Source organism: Sipha flava, unplaced genomic scaffold (assembly GCF_003268045.1).
Source record: "Sipha flava isolate LNK unplaced genomic scaffold, YSA_version1 267_pilon_pilon, whole genome shotgun sequence".
In the NCBI taxonomy this organism is placed as follows: Eukaryota; Metazoa; Arthropoda; class Insecta; order Hemiptera; family Aphididae; genus Sipha; species Sipha flava.
In genome coordinates this window covers 76,498-87,684 of record NW_020272931.1, presented here as the reverse complement: position 1 = coordinate 87,684, position 11,187 = coordinate 76,498, and the positions used below count along the sequence as shown (strand labels likewise).

At 29.8% G+C, this 11,187-nt stretch overlaps 2 protein-coding genes across 2 annotated transcripts; one reads left to right on the top strand and one right to left on the bottom strand.

Annotated features, from left to right (window-relative positions):
* Nucleotides 1-897: 897 nt before the first annotated feature.
* LOC112685139 lies at nt 898-1,335 on the top strand. The gene has a single exon (XM_025556922.1). It carries the CDS (start codon nt 898-900, stop codon nt 1,333-1,335), a length of 438 nt encoding a protein of 145 aa, XP_025412707.1.
* A 7,991-nt stretch (nt 1,336-9,326) lies between these two features.
* Nucleotides 9,327-10,046, bottom strand: LOC112685138 (protein ANTAGONIST OF LIKE HETEROCHROMATIN PROTEIN 1-like; the record flags this gene model as incomplete). Its single annotated transcript, XM_025556921.1, has 1 exon — nt 9,327-10,046. A coding segment is annotated over one exon (720 nt), but the record flags the coding sequence as incomplete, so codon positions are not given.
* Between the last annotated feature and the right edge of the window lie 1,141 nt (nt 10,047-11,187).

Below are 11,187 nucleotides of genomic sequence, written 5' to 3'. Positions count from 1 at the left end.
CGATTGAGCACAGTTTACCTTTTTTACTATTCGATTGAGCACAGATACAATTAAACAATAGAAATCCAAAATGTAACACGATTGAGCATAAAAATACGTACAACGTTAACGTACCACACAACAGAATAATAATTTAAAAAAATATTGAAATATTTACGAGAATTATTTTATAATAATCAGGGTTCGGGACTTGTTGCATTTGCATATTCTTTAATAATGACTGCAGAATAGTCTAAGTAAGGTATAAATTTGTTTCAAGACTTAACGAATTGAAATACAAGAATTTTAATTGCATATTTTTGCATATCTTGCCGTTTTCTAGGCAAAATGCATATTTGACAAATTTTGGCGATTACATTTTTTTTTATAGCATATTTACGCAGTTTTGTTTCATGTTCGGTAAATTTATATTAAAGATGAATATTATTTGTTTATTTGTTATGCGTCGGTTAATATACCTATTCATAGAACAAATCATCGCATAAGGCCATCATTCACACAGTCCGTTTCTTTAACGGCAACGGAAACGGATCGAATGAAAATAGAAAACGGAGTATATAAGAAACAAAGTTATTTATACTATCCGTTCACACTATTCGTTTTAAAGGGTCCCATACACGGTCAGTCTTGAATGACAATCAACTTGATTGACAGTCAAGACTGATCATGTATTTGCATGATTTAACATGATTGACAATCGATATTCGTGACTGATGAAATTCAAACATGTTTGAATTTTGACCGTCAGTCACGTTGATTGTCAATCAAGACTGACCGCGTATGTCTATGAATGTAAAATATATCAGTCATCGAGTCGAACTCGAACAGTGTAGACGAGTCGTTTCTGTTTTGTTTATTTCCCATCCTCGTAGTTTATAAAATAAAAATAACAATAAAATGGCTAATAAAATAAATAATGAAGATTTTTGGCGTGAGTTTATACATTTATACCGCAGTTTACCGGCTACTCAGAAAATAAAAAGTGACATGTACAAAGATAGAGTTTTAAAACAAGAATTTTACATCAAATTAACAGAAAAACTAAAGGAAATTGATCCATCCGCTGATATTAATACTACTAAAAAAAAACTTAACACTTTGAGATCAAATTATCGTCGTGAGTTAAAGAAAGTGATAGCGAGTAAAAAATCAGGTAGAAGTACCGATGATATCTACTTGCCGTCAGTTTGGTATTTTGAAGAATTGGAATTTTTACGGGACCACGAGATTCAATTTAGTGGAACATCGACGATGGATGAAGACAGTGAAGAAACATTTTTGAATACGACAACGGCGACGCAGCAATCGCAAGACATTGGAAAATACCGTACGTAATAATATAATATTTTATTTTTGGAAATTTAATTCCATAACTATATATTTAATAATATATATTTAACGGTCGATCGCGGACAATTGCAAAGTCGATCATGTTAGAATTTATTTTTAGGGACACGCGCACGAATTGTTATCGAATTGTCGATAAGTTTTATCTGTTTAATTTTAATGCCTAGATCAACAATATAATATGTTAATTAAACTTATCTAATTAGGTTTAGAAATTATTATTTATTATTACCTATATTATTTCGTTATTGAATTCGTAATTCAGAATTAACTACCAATCGTGAAAACTCAAAAATTAATTATGTTAGGAAAAATACATTAAACAACAAATTGTGAAAATACAAGTGAAATTACTAAAGAGTGTTGTATATTTTTCATATTTTTGATTACAAAAACTTTTATAGCTAAAAATAATAATAATAATTACAAATTAAGTTCATAAATTAATATTATTTTCGAATAAATTGTCTTGCCAATGGACTGCTCCGGCGTTATTGAAATATGAACAAAAGTTATCCCGTACTTCTTTGGCTGTTGAGCTTGAATTTCTTCCTTGATAAGGTTGTATCTGAACTAATTGGCCATTACTTCCCGGTTCCACGTCTCCCGATGAAATATTTTCAATGTCCAAAGTTTCCTCCAAAAATATTTCCATTTTATGTTTCCGTAAAAAGTTGTGTAGATGGCAGCAGGCACGAACGATTATAGTGGTTTTTTCTGGACATAAATTAATTGTTTTCAAAAGTATTCGAAATCGTGATGCTAATATACCAAATGTATTCTCAATTATTCTACGAGCCCTCGACAATCTATAGTTAAATATACGTTTCTCTTTACTTAAATTTCTTTGCGGATAGGGTTTCATCAGATTATTTGAAAGTGGAAAAGCATCATCCGCTACAAATACGTATGGGAATTTTTCATTTATTCCTGGTAGGTAATCCGGTTCCGGAATATTTAATTTTTTTTCAAGAAAATTCTTATAAAATACAGTATTTGAAAATACGCCTCCATATGAAACTCGTCCGTTTGCGCCAATATCCACCATAATAAATTCATAGTTAGCATTTGAAATGGCCATCAAAACAATGCTGAACGTATGTTTGTAATTAAAAAAATATGAGCCAGATTCTTGAGGTTTTATTATCTCTATATGTTTGCCATCGATCGCCCCCAAACAATGATGAAAATTCCATTTTGACCCGAAGTCTTCAGAAATTATTTTCCATTCCTCTTCTGAAGCAGACATCTAATAAAATATAATACAATAATTAGTAATGGATTGCAGATTTATGTTTATTTATAGGTTATAATCATAGTTAATTTATTTCATTTTTATTAGCAGGTAGATATTTTCGCAAAAAACCATTTTGAAACTCCTTTCTCGACTCCAGACCAACCACCCACAAAAAAAAAAAAAAAAAGGAAAATTCTGAAGAAAAAAGAAAAAATGATTTGCTAGAATTAGCATGCGAACGCCTACAACAAACTTCATCTGATGCCGACATTTTAGCAGAGTTGGGCAATTGAGTTACAAAAACTTGATACAGAACAACAACTGTTTGCTCAAAAGGCTATATCCGATATCCTTTTTGAAGGTCGCTTAAAAACGCTCCATCGTAATTCTGTGAAAATCAATCATTCATGTGTGCGTTCGCGTTCTTCAACCGCATCAACGTTTGTTTCAACTATGCCTGTTTATATGTATGAAAGTAGCAATTCTTCACTATCCAACCATATACAACAAACATGGGAGATTCCAATTGCTTCAAACCCAACAACGTACAGTAATTTGGGTGAACTTTTTTCCGACACTCAATATTCAAATTAAGATGTATTATTTTGAGTTTATACTATACAACACAATTTGGTTGAAGATAATTTTGATTAATAAAATAATAAGGTGTAAATTCAATTCTTTTTATATTTTTTTTTTAAAACAAAATAACTTAAAATGTAATTACTGCTATCAAAAGAGAAAAAATGTATTATTTATTTATTTTTATATATTAACATTTTTACGGGACAAGCCCTTTAACAAAGAAGATATAAAGTAATCTAGACATCCAAAAACATAAGAAAATAATAATTATACAGGTACAATATAAGTTTTGGTTAAAATTAAATGGTATGATATTCAAATTGTATAATATGAGAAAAAAAATATATATAATAATAATAATAATGTTTTTAACTTGAAAATAAAGACAAAGCTTTCATTCTAATACAATCACGAGACATAAAAAAAAAAATCAACATCATTACGAATTAGGTTGCATAACGTAAGCGCTCTCGGAAAAAAAGAATCGGTACAAATTTTTTTTTTAAAAAAGGGGACAAAAAATAAACTTGAGCTTCTAATTGAATAGTTATGAGTTACAATACCAATCTTACTTAACAATTCGGGACAATTAATATTATTATTTAGGAGATCATAAATAAATAATAAATCAGATATCTTACGTCTAACTTCGCATGGCTGAATACAAATTGAGTGTCTTACTGTTACTGAGTGTCTTACAATGAGCTTGAACCTCTGGAGATCGGTAAATTTAAGCGAAAAGCAATTGATTTTAGGAATTTATATTGAACATTGTCAACCAGTTGAACGGTCGAATTTTGACTCCATATCAATGATCCAAATTCTAAGTTAGATCTAACAAGGGAGCAATAGAGGGTTTTTAGTACTTGAATATTTTTAAATTCTTTAGTATTTCTTAATATAAAACCAAGCATTTTAAATGCTTTATTGATAACTATGTTAATATTAGAAGTAAAAGACAAATTGGAGGAAAAAAGTACACCTAAATCTCTAATTGAGTCCACTCGGTTAATAATAATATTATTAATCTTATAATTGAAAACTAAAGGATATTTTTTTTTAGTAAAAGAAATAACATTGCATTTATTAATATTTACTGGTAATAAATTTTCGTGACACCATGTGGAAAACCTATCTAAATTCTCTTGGAGAATAATTACATCATCCTGATTATTAATAATTGAGTAAAATTTAGTGTCATCAGCAAACATTAACACATTAACTGACGAATTAAAAACAGATGGTAGATCATTAATAAAAAGAGTGAATAATAAAGGCCCCAAATGCGAACCTTGTGGAACTCCAGAGCAAACATGAATAACTTCTGAAAAAGAATGTAACAGTTTTACTGACTGGGTTCTATTAGTTATGTATGAATTTAACCATTTAAGGAAATTGCCGTGCAAACCAAAACTTTGAAGTTTAGATATAAGTAAATTATGGTTTATTCTATCAAAAGCTTTACTGAAATCAGTATAAACTGTATCAATTTGACATCCATTTTCAATAGATGAGATTAAATCAGTATGATAAATGAGTAGATTCGTGAAAACAGATTTTTTAGGCTGAAAACCATGTTGATTAGGACAGATATAATTGGACAGTAAATTAGATAGCTTTTTAGTAATAATAGACTCAAATAGTTTTGGGATAATTGACAATTTAGAAATCGGTCTATAGTTAATAACATTACTTTTGTCACCACTTTTAAATATAGGAACAATATACGTTTTTTTCCAATACATTGGAAAGGTGCCTGTTGAGAGAGACAAATTATATAATTTATGAAGTGGTTTAGTAATGATTCTTTTACATTCCTTTAATAAAATAGGAGGCACACCATCAGGACCCACAACACTAAATGCGTTAAGCGAATGCAAGGCATCGATAATTTCTTCCTCGCTGATATACCATGAAAATAAATTTAAATTATTAATAGAATTTGTAGCGTCATAACTCATATTCATGTTATTATGTGTGGGAGGAGGTGAGTACACACTGGAAAAAAATTGAGAAAATAATTGAGCGGACTCATCGAAACTACTGGCAGTGATATTATTATACGACATATTTTCAGGAATAGGAGTTTTATTAGATTTAAGCTTTTTAATGTGATTCCAAAATGGTTTTATATTAGCCAAAATGTTATTTTCTAATCTAAGAATGTAATTGGAATTACAATGTAATGACAGTATTTTACATTCTTTACGAAGGTTCGAAAACGCATTATAATCGTATTGAGACAAAGTCATTTTATATTTTTTATGAGCAATTTTTTTTAAGTTGACAAGTTTTCGTAATTCTGGATTGCACCAGGCGGGATTTTGATAATCAAATACTCTGCATTTTGGGACAAACAATTCAATTAAATGATTTAAAATTTCATAGAACTTATTTACTGCAGAATCTATACTTAAATTATTAAATGATTGATTAAAATCAATATTTGATAGGCAGTAAGATAAGCTTGAAAAATCACATTTTATAAAATTATAAAAAGTTACGTCATTACCTCTATTATCCATATATAAGTTATCAAGGATACAAGTAAAGTCTAATGGAGGATGGTGATCATCTGCCAAAGGAACTAAGGAACACCCTTTAAAAATAGTTGAAATTTGGATATCAGTAAAAATAAGATCAAGAGTTCTATTATTTTTGTTTTTTATCTTATTTAACTGCTTTAAGTTTAAAAAATTTAAATAGGAATTGACAATAACATTGGCGGTGGGATGAATAATGTGAGGTGATTCGTTAGACCAATCAAAATTATTTAAATTAAAATCCCCAACAATAAGTATTTTATGGTCTTGGTTATTTGAAATGATATTTTCAACCAGTTCACAATGTTCACGATAAACTTCCCTAACAATAGAAGGGGGAATGTACACACAAATCACCAAAACTTTAATACATTTTAAAATAATTTTTATAAATACTTGTTCAATTTCTGAAATAATTGGTACATCGAATCGCTCACATTTTATTCCAGTACGTACACCAATTAAAACGCCGCCACCCCTAGTTCCAAATTCATTTGCTCTATCAGTACGGAAAATATGAAAATTATTTAAACCCAATTCAGAGTCATTTACTTTAGTATTTAGCCATGTTTCAGTCAGGAGTAATAAATCACAATCAATTACACTTATACAATTACGAAAATAATTCAATTTGGTTAACATACCTCTTACATTTTGGTAATTAACATGAAAATTTAAAAATTTTGAGAATTTTTAACAACGGTATCAAGCTTGATAATAGTTGGCAGACCTTTGATAAATTTGATTGTAAGATTTTGTTCACCGCTTGCATTACGAGTAGCTAGTTGATCGCGTAGTTGTTTCATTTGTTCACGTTGAAATTGTGTCCTATCAGAACTGATACCAATATTAGTTTTTGTTGGCGGGAGGCGAGATAACAGTAGTTTCTTGTTTTTCAATATATCAAATGCGTCACCAGCTGTGGAGAATATTGCATTGATCGGGCGGTGTTTATCAGAATGATAAGATTTCCCTAGACGGATTACTTTAATCGGCATTTTTATATCTGACGTATCATTAATAATTTTATTTATTTCTTCCTTATCGTGTGATATTCTTTCTACAACATTTTTAGACGTACTTTCCGGTATATTATAAAATATTAAATTCGAAGCCCTCATATTACGTTCGTTCACTTCGTTGATTACAAATTCATCAGATCTTAGTGTACTTGATTTTTTTTTAAGACTTTCCACTTCAACTAATAGAGAACTGATTAATATTTTCAATTCTGGTAATTCACTTAACCCTTTCTCACATGAATCGCAAAAATATTTTAATTTACGGCTTTTCATAGTGAGACATTTGAGTTCGGTAGCCGATAAACCGGAACATTTACTATGGACAAGTCTAGAACAACTATCGCATTTTAAAGGACTATCCAAATCACCAAGTTGTACTTCACAAACACAACACTTATTAATTAAAACCATTGTAAGTAATGACCGTAATAGATTGACAAACTAATTATACCCAGCAAAACACAACCTGTTAGCACGGCTGTCAGATGATAATCTGTAATCAGTATTATTCTTGTAATACTATTTAAATAAATAAATAAAAAATCCGGTATACTCAAAACCTTGTAAAATGTTTAATTCTTTATGCTATTAAAATTGTATTGCACCAAAATATTCACAACATCATATACTAGATGTGTAGAAAGTTTCATATAGGTAGGCTGCACCAATTATTTTTTACAAGTGTAATTTGTTGTAAAAATAGGAAATTTCGGCAAAACGCAAACTTTAAACGTTTGTAAAAAAATATTATGAATAACGATTTTTGATATTTTTTCATCATCGGTAGTAATGCTTATGAGTATTATTGTATTAAATTTTCAGCTCTAATTATCCAAAGGCTAAAGTTTTACGAAGCAAAAACTTACAAAAAACGAGAAATTTCCAATCTTATCAAAGTTCTACTTACAAGTAAAAAGTTGTTAAATCATTTTGAAATTTTTATTGGGTATGTGCGTGACCTATGTTAGTAGTCAGTAAAATTTTCAATTTTATTATTGAACTAGCTTTATTATTGACGGAGTAATAGCTAAAAAACTAAAAAAGATTTTACTAAAATCGAGAATACGGCATTTTTCACGTTTTTTGTCAACTTTTCGGTAGTTATCGCCCACGCTTGGAAAAACTATTGAGAAAATGAGCCGAATTAAGTACCATCTGGGGATGATTTCCTATCTAAAAAGTTGCTGGATGAAACTTTTGGTCCAGTATTTCTATAAGATAAACTGTTTACATACATAAAAAACTAAAAAAAAAAAACAGATTTTTAAAACCAATACATTCTTCGTTTCACTCAGAATCTAAAATTATGATTTACTTACCTTTATATTATCTTTTAGTGCAGTTGTTATAGCTTCACATGTTTCAATTATAATTTTTCCAATCGTTTGTGGAGCGATTGCGGTCATGAATTTAAACTCTTCGGAATTAGCGCCGGTCACCAAATATCGTAGCGTACACGATAAACGTTGGTAACCATCTTTAATAAATTTGAAAATGTTAAGTGGTTCATGCGAAGATAGTTCTTATAATCAGATGGAGAAGATAACATTAGTTTGTTGAGAAGATTATGATGGGTGAATGTGTTCCTTTTTTTGAACCATTCCTTCATCCAAAATCTTTTTTTTTTCTCTTCTTCGTCTTATTAATTTTATCAGTCGCAAGGTAAATGGCAATACCAATGATGGTTTCTTCATCCATTGTGCACTTAAATATATTGTATTAAAATTTGAAATGAATTTAAATTTTAAATTTTAATTTAAACGAACAACTACTATATAACACTATACACACGATACACCATACTTTCAATACCTAGCAAAACAAAATGAGTGAATGACTGTAGATTGTCATTCTTGATTGATTGTGTATGGAAGTTATCAGTCGTCAGTCAATGATTCGTCTTGACTGTCAATCACGTTGATGTCATTTAAGACTGACCGTGTATGGCACCCTTAACCAACGGACAAATAACCCGCCGGCCCGTTATCGGATGAATCGACGGATTGCCTCAATATATTTCCGTCGTTGGAACGTTTTTCAAACGGACCGTTTATCGAGACTACATTAATAGATACAACCTTTCACACTGTCCGTTTCGTATCCGATTACTTTTATCCTGTACCCGTTATTTAGATTTTTTGGTAGTATTTGTAGTAATTAGTAGTCAATTTGTGTTCATCGTCGTCGTGACTAGTGGCATATTTTCTATTAAAATTTTTTCTACAAAACTAAAAAAATATGTCGGAATCTGTGAATTTAGAACTTCTAATCACTATGATCGAAGAACGGCCAGTAATTTGGGATAAAACTCTAGAAATATACAAAGACAGAAACTTAACGAGGAGTGCATGGAAGGAAATATGTTTGGCATTTGTTGAGGATTTTGATGATAAATCATACAAACAAAAAGATGATATAAGTAAGTCTCAATAAATATTAACAACTTAAAAATATTTTTATAGTCAAGAACAATAAGTACCATATATTTAGATTTTATAATTTTTTAATGAAAACAATTGTTAGGATCGTACTGTTTGTGTAACCGATATAAAATTAAATCAACTAATTGACTTATTTCATTATATTGAATTATTATATACTTGAATTTTGCCATGGCACTGATCCTGCATCACTTACGAAGTATTCAGCATACTTATTTCGAATTTCATTGGCATGTCGTCCTCCTCGTACATAGTTTGCTTGATGAACCGCGTCTTCAAATTCCATTACAGGTAATTCATTGATTTCGTGTCCTTCGTAATGAAGTCCGTCTTTTTCGCGAATAATATTATGTAGAATACAAGCAGCTTTGACAATATCAACAGCAAAATCTGTGGCAACATTCAATGGCCGATGCAATATACGCCATTTATTACTAAGTATACCAAAGGCGCACTCTACGTATCGCCGTGCTCGGCTTAGCCGGTAATTAAAAACTTTTTTAGTTGTAGTTAAGTGATAGCCACCGAAAGGTCTTAGTAAATTTGTTGTAAGTGCAAATGCTTCATCACCCAAAAAAACATAAGGAAAATCTTGATCTTGTAATTCATTTATCAGTTCTGGATCAGGTATATGTAATTCGTTTTTCTCCATTAATTTCCACAGTGACGATTCTTTAAATATTGTAGAATCACATTCTTTTCCATACGCTCCAATGTCTATGTACGTAAATCTATAATTTGAATCTGCTACAGCAAGCAGCACTATAGAAAAATAGTTTTTATAGTTGTAGTACATCGATCCACTTTTTTCTGGCATAATAATCCTTATATGTTTTCCATCTATGGCACCTAAACAATGTGGAAAGTTGGAAGTTTAGACATCTTGCAAGTGGCTGTACATTGACAGAAATCCATTTTACTTTTCGAATTGGAATTTCTACTGCAAGTAAAATAATACAAACTGTTTGTTGCAAAATATGGGACGTTTTAAAAAACAAATATATACCTGCTCCGTCAAAAGAGAATTGGAAAACAATTGCAAAAGGGTTTGAAAAAACTTCCAACTTTCCATATTTTCCAAAAAAACAGATGATTTTGAAGAAAGAATCTTAAATATTATAGAAACTCAAGAAACACCACGTGAGCAAAATGTTATAAACCGACACATGTCTTTTTTTGAAAGCATTTTACCATCAATCAAACATTTTAATGAAGATGAGACATTTGATTTTCGTATTGGTGTAATGAACTTGATCAAATCTATTAAAAAGAGGAATGTTATTGGTCATTCTACACCAAATCCTCAACCTACAAATATTTATAACACTTCTTGTATGTCACAAAATTATCCATCCGAATTTCTTAATACAAATTTACACTCGATCCCAGCTTCGCCTACAGTTAATTTACAAAATTATATAAGATCATTTCAAAGTGCAGCCGCTTCCAGTGATTCAACTTTTATTTCGCCAGTACCTTCTGTATCTACATCTTATTCTGACTACAGTGACACGACATCAGAATATAATAATAATTAATTTTTTTTTTTTAAACATTTTAATTATTTTATAATGCATTCATATTAATGAGTTTATACCAAAAAGGTAATTTTTTTATATTTTCAAACGTTATTACAAAGGTAAATTTATTTTATATTTTTAAATGTTATAAACAAAGGTACATTTTATTAGTTTAAAGTTTTCATAAATAAATATTCATAAAAGCATTAATATATTATAAATTATATCATTTTGAAATACCTATTTACCTTATAGCAATGGCCAACATTTCTTCGGATCCTATAGATTTCCTCATTTTTGTATCTTTACGAGATATTTCTTCTTTTAGAGTAACATGTAATTCATCAAATGTAGAAATTGACATCCGAAAAAAATTAAAGAATTTTTTTGGGTCAGACCTTAATTCATTGTATAAAGTTTTGTAAACACCCAAATTTTCACGATTTTGTAATATTGGATGAACCCAGTACTTTCTCCTGTGAGGTCTTATTA

Bases quoted from the DNA above. Each gene is read 5' to 3' on its own strand.
- LOC112685139 (XM_025556922.1), top strand. From the start codon at position 898: ATGGCTAATAAAATAAATAATGAAGATTTTTGGCGTGAGTTTATACAT.